The sequence below is a fragment of the Pelodiscus sinensis genome, chromosome 12, assembly GCF_052426305.1.
Source record: "Pelodiscus sinensis isolate ZL-2025 chromosome 12, ASM5242630v1, whole genome shotgun sequence".
Classification (NCBI taxonomy): Eukaryota; Metazoa; Chordata; order Testudines; family Trionychidae; genus Pelodiscus; species Pelodiscus sinensis.
Genome location: NC_143063.1, coordinates 37878590 through 37891363, shown reverse-complemented (window position 1 = coordinate 37891363; position 12774 = coordinate 37878590). Strand labels below are relative to the sequence as shown.

Genomic DNA, 12774 nt, shown 5'->3' with positions numbered 1-12774 from the left:
GCTGACTTCACTGGAGCTACACTGATTTACACCAGCCAATTATCTTTTCAATCTGTACTCTGTTTTCATAAGGTCTCAGCATGAAGCCTTGTGCTGAGATAAAATATTTTGATACACTGCGTAAACACATCTAATGAATTGCACCGTCCTTTCTTTAGTTAACCACAGGCTATGTTTTGCAGTCAGGATTGGATGATGACAGATTGGTAAGGGAATGTATATCCCAGAGCTATATTCACAGCGAGGTCAGTGTTGAGCTGACTTAGCATGATCTGATAGCAATTTTGTTCTCAAGCCCAGTTCCTAGATGGGTATCGATATCACAAAGCCATTTTCACTATTGCTACCCTTGTTTACAGTCTAACAATGGCCAAGGTTTGAATGGACACAGAGAATGACACAGCTCCTTAAAGGCTAGTGAAAAGACCTCCTATTCAGAGAAGATGAATAATAACCAGTGGCAGCTTAAATCACTTTCTTCAGGGCTTTATTTTACCGATTCTTAAACAAAAGGATGCCAAACAAAAACAAGCCACTCACAACAGTTGGGGTCAATGATCTGTCTGGCTTCTTAGCCAGCTAGGAAGGGAGGACACATTCTTCCCATTAGCTTGCTGCTGTCGCAACTACAACCCCTCTATCTTTGTGTCCCTATCACACCCATGTGACATTTAGGAGTCTGGAGCCCCTCATGCACTGGAACATGTTGAGCACATTTCTACCTGGTGATGCCCTCCATCACTATAGGTGGTTCACCCCTATAGTGGATGCAGTGCTTCTATGGGAGAAGCTCACACTATCAATGCAGTCCCACTTCTGGGTTAACTAGGACACTTCACTTTCCAGAGCTGTCAGTTCAGTTCCTATTAGATATAGAACGTTAAGTTAAAAGTTAAGAAATTAAATGGCAATGTTTGAAGATGTCAGGAAGAACACTTTTTTCTGCTGTTTTGAAACTGGCTCATAATTTTGCATCTGTGCCAATTAAATTGAAAAAGAACTGGGGTGATATTTTTCCCTCCAAGATATGAATAGTGGAAGATTGGGGCAGATCCAGCAACAGGATTAATGTCAGTGAGATTTCAATCAAATGCACAGGATTTGATCCAGCAAGGTATTTGCTTAGGTTACATCTACACCAGTGGTCACCAACCTGTAGATTGGGATCTACTGGTAGATCTTGGAGCCTCTGACAGGGGATCCTGACTGGTTTGGCCAAGAGGCTACCAAGTGCTGGCACTTCAGCTGCTCCTCCCCTCACTGCTGTGGATCTCCTGCCCTTTGCCTTGGAGCTTCCCACTTCTCACAGGGAACCTCCTGCTTTCTGTGCAGGGCAGGGGAGGGAGAGGAGATGTGCTCATGACAAGATGCCCCCCTCTCCCACCCTGTATCCTTTCTCCACAGAACAGAGAGGGGGCACAATTGGACTTGGGATGGAGTTTGCTGGCTGCTTTTAGGAATGGTGCAGGGCCAGGGCAGGGGTGAGCCTGCCTTAGCCTCACTGGACCACCACCCAGGATCCACCTGAAGTAAGCAGGGCCCAGCTGGTGCCCACATCCTGAAACCTTACCCCAGTCATGAACCCGCTCCTACACCACAAGTCCCTGCCCCAGCCCCAAGCACCCCTGAATCTAAATGCCCTCTCAGAGACTGCTCCTAGAACCCCCTCTGACACCCCAACTGCCTGCCCCAGGCTCAGCTCAGAGGCCCTCTCACATTCCAAATCCCTTAATCCAAGACCAGAGCCTGCACCCCAGACCTTTGCCTCTGCCTGGTGAAAGTAAGGGAGGATGGGGGAGGAGGGAAGGGAGGGAGGAAGGGAGGATGGAGTGAGCAGGGGTAGGGCCTCAGAGAAGGGGTATAAGGGAGGTGGAGCAAGGGTATTTGGGTTTGAGGAAGATCTTTGATTGCAATTAAATTCAAAAAGTGATCTCATGCTTAAAAAGGTTGGAGACCACTGATGTACACTATAACAGAAAGTTGGCTTAAGCTACCCAACTCCACCTACATGAATAACGTAGCTGGAATTGATGTACCTTAAGTCAAATTACCATGAGGTCCACACCATGGGATGCAGGTAAACAGGAGAAACTCTCCTGTTGACTTCGCTTATCCTTTTCATTTGGGAAAGAATAACAAAGTTGATTGGAGAGTGATCTGTGGTTGATTTGGCAGGTCTTCAGTAGACCCACTAAATTGACCACCGTTGGTTCGATCTCAGAGCATTGGTCTGGGCTGTAGTGTAGATGTAGCTTTAAACTTTAGCACACAAGTAGTCCTCAACAGAGAAAAAAACTCAATGAATGCAATGATACTACTCACATGTTTCAACACACTGCTTGATTAAGGCCTTAGGCTGTGTCTAGACTGCAGGCTTCTTTCGAAAGAGCCTCTTTCGAAAGATCGCATCTAGACAGCAGGCGGATCTTTTGATAGAGGAAATCCACTTTTTCGAAAGAGAGCACCCAGCGAGTCTGGATGCTCTCTTTCGAAGACGGCCTCTTTACATTGTAGAACGCCTTCTTTCGAAAGAGGAACTTTCGAAAGAAGGCGTTCTTCCTCGTGAAACGAGGTTTACCGCCATCGAAAGAAAAGCCGCGTTCTTTCGAAATAATTTCGAAAGAACGCGGCTTGAGTCTGGACGCAGGGGAAGTTCTTTCGAAAAAAGGCTACTTTTTTTGAAAGAACCCCTGTGTGTGGACACGGCCTTAGTGAGGGACTAATACGAGTATAGGCTAGTGCAATGCAAGCATTCCCCACATAGCTTTGTCACTGCAATAGAATTTTGACCATCAGCACTCCCTGCTGTTTCATGTCTAGGGCTGTGTCCAGACTCAGGGTTTTTTTCAAAAAAGTAGCCTTTTTTCGAAAAATCTTCACCTGCGTCTAGACTGCAGCCGCGTTCTTTCGAAATTAAATCAAAAGAACGCGGCTTTTCTTTCGACGGCGGTAAACCTCATTGCACAAGGAAGAACGCCTTTTTTCGAAAGTGCTCTTTCGAAAAAAGGCGTTCTTGAAAGCAAACAGGGCTTTTTAGAAAGAGAGCATCCAGACTCACTTGCTGCTTTCTTTCGAAAAAGCGGCTTGCTTTTTCGAAAGTTCCGCGTGCAGTCTAGACGCTCTCTTTTGAAAGAGGCTTTTTCGAAAGTATCTTTCGAAAAAGCCTCTTTTGAAAGAGGCTTGCAGTCTAGACATAGCCTAGGGCTCATTTTCAGCACAGATTCCTAAATGTTTGTGTAGGGGTGGGTTGTGCATGTGTTGAGTTTTATTTGCCCACTGGGGATAAAAGAGAAGACCAAGCTTGTTTGAACTTAGGTCCCTGGAGCTGAATATCTTAATTTTCATTTGGATATGATGGATTTAACCAAAGTTAAATCTGGACAGTCTTTCTGAATTATGCTCACATCCACATTGAACCTTCTGAGGTCACCCTCCGGCATATCTGCTTAATTAGATGCTGGTTACAGTTTGTTCAGTGCCTTCAGTCTTGATATTTTTTACTCTGTTTACTTTAGCTGGCTGAGATGGATTAGCCTACTAAACATGTAAGATGGTAATTAGTTTAACAGCATGTTAGATTTATAGATCTGTTCAAATAACAACTCATTATTGGCTAGGCTAATTCTGTAATGTACACTAATTTAATTATTTCATACATTCTGAAGTAAACACAAAATGGCAGTGTGTCAATATTTTACCCTTAACATAATGTCATCTGATTCAGTACTCTGGACTCAAGAAAACATATGCTGCCTGAAATCTAAAAATAACATATAACAAAAATAAAGGTTGCTTGTAATAAAATAAATTATGTTGACCTATTTCCGTCCTACAAAGGAAGATACAGTTCAAGTTTCAGATTGCCAGTTACTGTCCATTAATTGCAGTTCTGGTCAAACATTACAGGTCTAGCATTAAGGATAATCTGATGCCTAAAGGTGTGGTCTGTGACCCACAAGATGTAAATTCCTGATCACTGCTTTGTCACAAATTTCATGTGTGATACTCGTTTAATCCCTGATCTTTCTGTGACTCTGGTCCTCATCTGTAAAATGGGGCTAATAAACTTTCCTTTGTCTATTTCATTTGTAAAGCACTGGGGCAGAAACTCTAACTATATACAGCCTATAGCACAAGATGTAAGAAGTCCTCCTTTTATTTAAAAGAAGTAATCCTGCCAAAGGCTGGGTGCCTCTGGCTAGTGCTACATTTAAGCCTGCCCTGCCAACAATGTTGACTCTCCCCTTTTCTCTTTCTAGGGCCTTGCAACCTTGGTGCCCCAAAACTCTTCCCCCAGGAAGCATAAATCATAATGATATGATTACTAAAGTAGGTCAAAAGTTTTCAAATTGAAAAGGGGTGTCAAATGGAAATTCCCATCAAAGTCAATTTTTAATAAAATAGTTGGGGAGAGGGGATGTCAAAAACACCTCCTCCCAAAACCCAACCACCCCCCTCAAAAAATCTGGAAGCCACATTTTTTTTAAACAAACTTGTGAAAACCTTGAAATGTGGCAAAGTGAAGTTTTAAGGGGGAGAAAAGATTGCCTCCCCCCTAAAAAAAGTGTTTGCAAGAGACAGAACCATTCCTCAATGAGCTCTTCTGGGTAAGCCACCCCTCACTTAAGCAAAGGGAAGGAACACTCTGAACCCAGACTATCTTTCCTCCCTCTTTCTGCATTTTCTTCTTTCCAGATGTTTTCATCTGATAAAGGAGAGGAACTGCTGGTTGCTCTCTCCCTTTCCTTCCAGCCTTAGCAGGGGTTCCTTCCAGACCGCGGGGACACAGGTCTCCAGGGGAGGTATCTCCCCCAAGCAGTGGGCCAAGCCTTATAAAAGCCATGGTGTCCAACCAGTTCGGAAGTGGCTATTATTCTGGTTACTGCTTTAGTGAACTAGCTACACTCAATCGGCCAAATAGCCGCATGTGGCTAGTGGCTAACATATTGGACACCATGGTTTGTAAAGCCACCCAAGTCCAGGGGGAGCGATGCAAAGGATCAGACCCTAGCTGAAGGAAGGGTGGGGGAGGAGAATAAAGAACAGGAAGAAAGTTGGAGGGGGGCATAACTTCACTTACCAGCTCACAGGGGGCTCAATTAAATCAATGGCAAACAGCTCCCATTGAACCTAGTGGGTGCTGCTGGATTGGGCCCTCTTTCCCGCCCACGTCTTGTTCTTTTTCCCTTCCCGGGAACCCGAGGAGAAGTTGCAGGGCTAAGTTAATCCGCAGGCGGAGCCAGTGCAGCCCGGGCTGCCGGGTACTTGCCTTGGTGCCCAGCAGGATGCGGATCTCTTGCCTGTGCTTGTGCTGCTCCAGGATGCTGAGCAGGTGCTCCTGGAAGACGCCGATGCGGGTGAAGAAGTGCTCGTTGTCCCAGCAGCCTTCCAGGTTATCGAAATCCACCCCCAGCGCCAGCAGGAACCCGACGCTGCGCGGCTGCAGGGCGATCTGCTGGGGTCTGCAGAGCAGAGCGGCCCGCGAGCGCTCGTCCAGCAGCGTCAGCTTCAGCACCTTGCCCGAGCGGACAGCGACCAGCGCAGCCGTCAGCCCCACCGGGCCCGCCCCTACGATCAACACCGAGACCCGGGCCCGCCAGCGGCGGAGCCGGTCCACGCTCACCTTCACCGCCACGTAGAGCAGCACGGCCAGCAGGGTGCTCAGCGCCGTGTCCAGCGCCAGGCTCTCGTACTGCGCCTCCAGGGCGCGCAGGCGGCCGCCCGCCTCCTCCATGCTCCTCGGGGCTGCGCTCCGGGCAGCACCAGTCCCTGAGCTCCGGCCCCGGCAGCTGCGGAGCCTGCAGCACCCCCGCCCTGCACCGCCTCTACTCCTCGCTCCCTGCGGCTTCCAGCATGACCCCCGCCCCGTCGCCTGGCAAAGTCAAGGGCCCTCCCTCCTCCACTAGGGAGCCCGGGGAATCAACTGCGGAGGTCCGCCCCCCCCGTTCCCTTTTGACTTGGGTGGCACCACTCGCCTGGTATCCCCACCCCCAGGAAAGTTTCTCAGGGCGGCAGGGGAGGCTGGGTCCCGCTGGATCTACCCGGCTCCTGCCGATTTGTGGCGGCCAAACCCTGCTATTGGACCAGCCCGAACCAGAGAGCAAGGCGCCAGAAAACTCCAGCCCGGAGCTGGGGGAGGAGGCTTCAAAAGCGAAGCGGAGCCAGCCGCGGGAGGTGGCCAAGTGTCGATTCCCAGCCCTCACATTCTGGGAAAGTTTAAAGAGAAAGTTTAAAGGGGTCCCCCACTTCACCCCCCTCCTTCCGCAGTTCTAGATCCTGCCACATCCCTGCACATTTAACGTTGGGAAGCTCCAAGCCCACCCCTGGCTCCAAAAATGTGCACTCCAAATAAAACACCCTCCCCCCCCCCCCGCTCCGCCAGCTGCTCTTCCTTCGTCCTGCAGGAGTGACCATGAGGAGCGGGTGAAGCTGCTGCGTGGGGAGGTAGGCTCCCCAGCCTGTGGCCCCGACCAGACTCCACCCCCGCTCCGCCCGCGCCCCTTCCCTCCCCACCACGCTACCCTTTCCCCACTATCTCCCTCTTCTCACCTTTTCCAGTCAAATCCCTAAACCCAAACGTACCAATTTTTTTTGGGGGGGGGGAACCCACACTTCTAAAATTTCTTTCTAAAGAAAATGGAACACGTTTTTCACTGCATGCCAGATTGTGAAGACTGAACATGCAGAAGGTACTTAATTAAAAGCACTAAATTTGGGACTCATTTATTTGCATAAACTTTAAGGCAAGTCAGTTGACCTGCTGAATGCAATATTATGGAATCCATGATGCAGCTCTTCTCTGTTTTACATTTTTTTCATTAGTATTTCTAAGCTTATTTTAGGTTTTAAATAAACTCTTAAGCCTTCATTAAGTAATCATGCCAGATAACTAGATATTAACTCAGTGAAACAAAAACATTATTTTAAACTAATCTGAGCAGCTTAGTTTGTTCATAACAAAGTTCATTGCTTTTAGAAAAAGGGAACACTAATTTATTTTGTGTGATTTTCATAACAAGACATGTTTATGAAATTTCACTACATGTTTATCTTAAAATGTTTCCAAAGATTTTAGGCATATCAAAGGATTTTATCTCTTAGTAAGGTACTGATTTTGGTGGTGGGTCAGAAGTAAAAAGGAAACTCATTTGTCCAGCTATCTAGAAGAAAAGGAATGTTGTCCCTTTACCAGCTGTCTTCAACAGGAGAGTGAAATGGGAGTGGGGATGATAGGAAGGACAGGAAAATTTTGGAAGCAAGTTTTTGTACTATAAAGGAATTAAAATGTATATTTTAGATAAGGTAGGTCTTTTGAAGAATTTATTTTAAAAACTGTGTGAGGATCTAAGCATTTAAAGCTAAAGCTGAATACTCAGATTGTGCATTTAAATATCTATGCACAGATTTTTTTAGAGCTGTGATTCAGCAACAAACTAATGAAATATTTAAACACATTTTAAACTATGGTTCTGTAGACATAGCAATACTCAACTGTTTTTGGCAGTAAATTCAGGGTAGGCACATGCCTGTTAAAAGGCTTCATTACCACTTAATGGCTCTTTCATAGGTTTAATGTTATGCTAATAGATCAAGCAAGCTGAAAGATTTTTCATTTTAAAGTTAAGGTTCACTTCAGGGGAAGAGGTCTCAGAGGGGTAGCCATGCTAATCTGCAACTTTAAAAACAATGAGTAGTCCTGTGGCACCTTAAAGACTAACAATATATATACAGTATCACGAGCTTTTGTAGGTAAAACCCACTTCTTTGGATGAACTGGAATGGAAAAAACTCTTTGGGAGAGTCACCAGTCTGCACGTTGCAACAGCTTGCTGTGGGAGCCTTCAGGAACAATCAGAATAGTGATAGGATGAGGAGGGTGGTTAATCACTAAAATCCAGGGGAGGCATCTTAAACCTGCTGCTCATGGTAATGGCAAATCTTGTTAATCTGGGAACCCTGCTTGATGAAGACACTTTTGATCTGGATCCACCAACATTGTACTATCTAAACAGAGAAACAGTGTGGAGCAGCTAGAGGGGTGCTCCAGGGTCTACAGTACATGTTGATTGCAAGCTGTTGCAGCAGCAGCACACAAACGTACACACACAGCAGCCGGCGGTGGGATCCAACTACTTTCTAGGTTCACTGGTTTTTTTTAACCTGCCCTGCCAAGTTAATTATTTAGACTTAGCGTTAGGGACAGCTTCTCCATTGTGATGAGACCTCAAGAGTCTGGCAGGCTCCAAGTGGACCCAGCTTTGCCCCGCAAACAGGAGCGACCCTAGATTAGCTGCCAGCAACTGGCACCCTAGGCTACCCATGCAATTGGCACCCCCACCTCCAAACCCCTCAATGATATTGTGCTACCATTTGGCGCCCCATTTAACTTGGCGCCCTAGGCGACTGCCTAGTTTGCCTATATAGATGGGCCACCCCTGCCCGCAAAACATGCCTGGGAGAGCAAAGCAAGACAAATCTCTCTCTCCAAGCCAGCATGGCATTTGCTGTATGCACAGGCTTAGCTGCACATGAGCAAGCAACCAAGCTTGGGACTGAGGCCAAAAGCATTTAGATGAGATGGCAACAAAACCGTTTTCCCCTCACCTCTGAGCAAACTTACTATAGACTCCCGATGAGCCCCCTAGTTCCAAGTTGAAACTCATTGTGGTACAGCCCTCACTGCTTCCAGACATGTCTCTCTTGAGAACTCTTCCAGCAAGCACAAGCACAAGAATGGATAATGGAAGATCGTTATCATAGCAGTTGTACTTGGCCCAGTTGGGGCAGGCTTTTCCACGGCTCCTTATTGCAGAACGTTTTGGGTCAGGAATGAATTTTCCCCAGTGTTAACTGGCAGAGACCCTGGAAATTTTTGCAGCTTGTGTCACTTGCTACATGTAGGATGTCAGAATAGAAGAGCCCAATGATTCTCCCTGGCCTTAAAGTCTATGAATAAGGATGGGATTTTTACCTTTGGCTTCTCTTGTCAATTGGGTTGTTTTTAGTCACTGCACCATAGGCTTAGGATAGAATCTAATCAAACCAGCCTTCAGCCTCAGAGTTGTGAGCAGAGTACAGGCTGGACCTTCCTGATCCAGCACCCTCGGTCCATCAGCATACCCTACTGGGTTCCCCACTTGGCTCTGCTGCTGGGGCTCTGCACCTCCAGGGCACTCCAGTGCCCTGGTACAGCCGGGGCTCTGTGCCTCCAGGGCGGATGGGGCTCTACTGTCCCAGTGCAGGTAGGGCTCCATGCTTCCAATGCGGCCAGGACTCTGCAGCCTCACTGTCCCAGGACTACCAAGGTCACTGGAGCTTCCCTGCCTCTGAGACTGCTAGTCTGCGGCCAGCTTTGGGACACTGGGCTCCTGGCTCCCTGCCTGCCGCTGGGTTTCCGGACTCTCTGGTCCAGGGCCTCTCTGGTCTAGCAACAGAACCACGGATGTTGCTGAACCACAGAGGTTCAAACTGTAGTTGAAGGGGAAAAAAATCAGAAGATAAAGCACATTTTTCCTCATCTTTTTTCCATTTTGATCAACATTTTCCCTGATATTTTAACATTTCAGATATCCAAACTAGCTCTATGGAGGGTAAAAAAAAGTAGAAACATTTCAATGATTTTTTTCAGATTTTGTCCCCCCCCCCCTTCCCTTATTTTTTTTTTTTTTACCAAATCTGCAAATGTTGTTTAAAATGTTATTTGAACCTGATCAGCTTTGTTCAACTCCATGAAAACTGTGTTTCTATACGGGGCCCTTGGCTAGGTCTCTGTAGCCAGTGTGGTGATAAGATATTGCCTAATACCAGTTCCTGACAAAAGCCCCGCATAAAATTGGCAGGAAAGTTATTGTCCATACAAGCAAGCACTTTCCAGAATTCACAAGAAGCCCTTATTTGGCTGTTGGTATCATATCAGCTGCAATAAGCAGCCTCCATTAAAGATCTGATCTATTAAGTCAGTAGGAATCTTTCCATTGCCACAGTCCCATTGATGTAAAGCACTTACTAGATTTCCAGACTGCTAAGGGCCCAATCCTGCTCCCACTGAAGTCACTGGCAAAATGTTTATTAATCTTGGTAGGGCAGGTTCAGATTGCAAAGAGGGTAAGCTGTATTCAACGGGATTTCAATTGATCTGTTATTTAGGTTTTCAGGGACTTGTTCCAGCATTAATTGTTCCAAATTAATTTGCAAATTAATATGAGGTCTCAAAAGTCTATAACTATTTATAATTGCATGATGCAACCTGATCTATGGTATCTTTTTTCATTTTCCCCAACCTTGGCTACGGAGCCTGCTCTACATTAGAAAATGTATACTGATGTAACTGTCAGCTAGAGGCATGCTTTTATGATACTGTTAAGCCAGGCAGATGCAGTGATAGTGGCATAAGAGTTCCTTGTATTGGAGTACGATAAGCAATACTGATTGTACGTACTTTTATACTGATATAACTGTCCATGATTGGGGGAGTCCTGAAGCTTTATACCAGCAATATTTTCTAGGGAAATGCAGCTGAGTTGCTGCTATATCACACTCTCAGGTGGGTGGATATAGGATGACAGTAGCTGTGTCCCACTTTCCCTTCTTGTGTTTTGTGGCCTATTCTGGCCTGACCTCCGGGGTCAAGACCCATTCAAGAATTTGATTCCTTCTGGTGCCACAGTAGCCTTTAATACATCCTCAGGCCCACCGGCTGGTAGACAGAGATAGGAGGGAAATGCCCAGGGGAATCTGGCTGCTATTCCCAACAGAACTAAAAGGAGCTATGGGGTCAGGGACTGTGGGCAGTGGCAAGTGGAGACCCCTCGGCCCCTATGCTTAAGTGCTGCTGCCAGAAGGGTGGCCCCCAAAAGTGCCTTGCTCTGGCAGTGATTTAAAGGTCTGGCACTCTGGCCACTGCCACAGGAGCTGTGGTGACCAGGAGTATTGGGCCCTTTTGAATCAACACCCCCTCCCTTTGCCACCTGTGTGTTGGTGGGCCTGGATGGGGCTAGGAATTAGCCTCCCCAAGCCAGCCAATGGGGATGAGAGAGATAAAGGGGGCAGTTGTCCGAGAGCCTGGTGATTTTAAAAGGGCACAGGGCTCTGGGGGCAATTTAAAGGGTGGAGGGCCCTTTTAAAATCACCGGAGTCTGGGGCAATTGCCCCCTTTATCTCCCTCATCCCCATTGCTAGCCCTGTTCACATGCTAGAAGGCACTGGATTCACAAGGCTATGCTGATATACAAGTAAGACTGGCTTACTGAGATTTCTCACAGCAGACTAAGTCAGGGAAGTGAAATCCAATTCCAAACAAACAGTTCTGGGTTCTTATATTCATTCATTTATATTGCAGTAGCCCCTGCAGGCAAGTATCAAAGCCCGGATTGTGCCAAGCACTATATGCAACAAATGAAAAGGGAGTCCTTGCCCCAAGGAATGTGAACTTCTTATTCCTAAGGAAATCATCTGAGGAAGTCCCTATTTAAATGGACCCCAAGTGCTCTTATGCTCATGCCCTCCTCAAGCGGTCTTTTCATGAGAATAGCTAGGAGCAAAAGAAAAGAGCAAAGTGACATTGCATTTACACTGGGGAATGGAAGACTAGGTAAGATTTAGCTTTGCTAGGTAATAGTTTATATTATGATTTAGCCATGTAAACAGCACTCTGTATCAGGATAAGGTATAGAGGCAATGGTGGACAAAGTACCCACAAATGTTACTTGAGTAAAAGTACTGCTACTTTGAAAAAAAGAGTAACTAAGTAAAAGTCAAAGCATCCTTCTGAAAAACTACTTGAGTAATAGTACAAAAGTACTGCTACTTTGAAAAAAAGAGTAACTAAGTAAAAGTCAAAGTATCCTTCTGAAAAACTACTTGAGTAAAAGTACAAAAGTATCACATCTTAATTGTACTTAAGTATCTAGAAGTAAAAAGTAGCCGTCCTATGGTTAACCACCTAAGTTATTGTAGGGCACCATTATTTTTCTCTCTCTCACACCTCCCTCCCCCATTACTAAAGGTGCGTCTGCTTATTCTCGGGGAAGATCCTGTGTGCTGCAGTCTAGCCTTAGGGTACGTCTAGACTACATGCCTCTGTCGCCAGAGACATGTAGATTAGGCTACCCGACACAGTAAAATGAAGCGGCGAGTTAAATAATCGCCGCTTCATTTTACTATGTCAGGTAGCCTAATCTACATGCCTCTGGCGACAGAGGCATGTAGTCTAGACATACCCCCAGAGACTACAATTCCCATGGGACCTGGAAGAAACCAGGAAGGAAGTGATTTTTTGTTTTGGTGATCTGAGTCTCTCCACATGTGTGGAGGAAGACTCAGCAGTCTGTGGACTCTTCCCTCTGTTTTTGAAGCAGAAAGGGAGCCAGGCTGCTGTGAAGGAGTTTGACCCAGTTTAGGTGCCGTTATGTTGCAGTTACAGACTGGGACAGTGAACCTTTGGATCTAGGATCTAGCAGGCTGCTTCTGATTGCCCTAGAGGAGAGGTCCTTTGGCTGTACTTGTGTCTAGAAGCTACTCTGAATCCAGCACACAGAAGCTGTGTCTAGACTGGCATGATTTTCCAGAAATGCTTTTAACAGAAAAGTTTTCCATTAAAAGCATTTTCAGAAAAGAGTGTCTAGATTGGCACGGACGCTTTTCCGCAAAAGCACTTTTTGCAGAAAAGCGTCTGTGCCAATCTAGACGTGCTTTTCCGCAAAAAATCCCCGATCGCCATTTTCGTGATCGGGGCTTTTTTGTGGAAAACAAATCTGAGCTGTCTACAAAAGTTTT

General features: G+C 46.3%; 1 protein-coding gene across 1 annotated transcript in view; it reads right to left on the bottom strand.

The window, feature by feature from the left end:
- Positions 1 to 6387, bottom strand: part of LOC102445422 (uncharacterized) — a 43437-nt gene extending 37050 nt beyond the window's left edge. The window contains exon 1 of the mRNA XM_006122440.5: positions 5270 to 6387. Coding sequence (XP_006122502.1) covers positions 5270 to 5734 — 465 coding nt within the window. The 5' untranslated portion in view covers positions 5735 to 6387. The remainder of the gene's footprint in view (positions 1 to 5269) is intronic.
- Positions 6388 to 12774: the final 6387 nt, after the last annotated feature.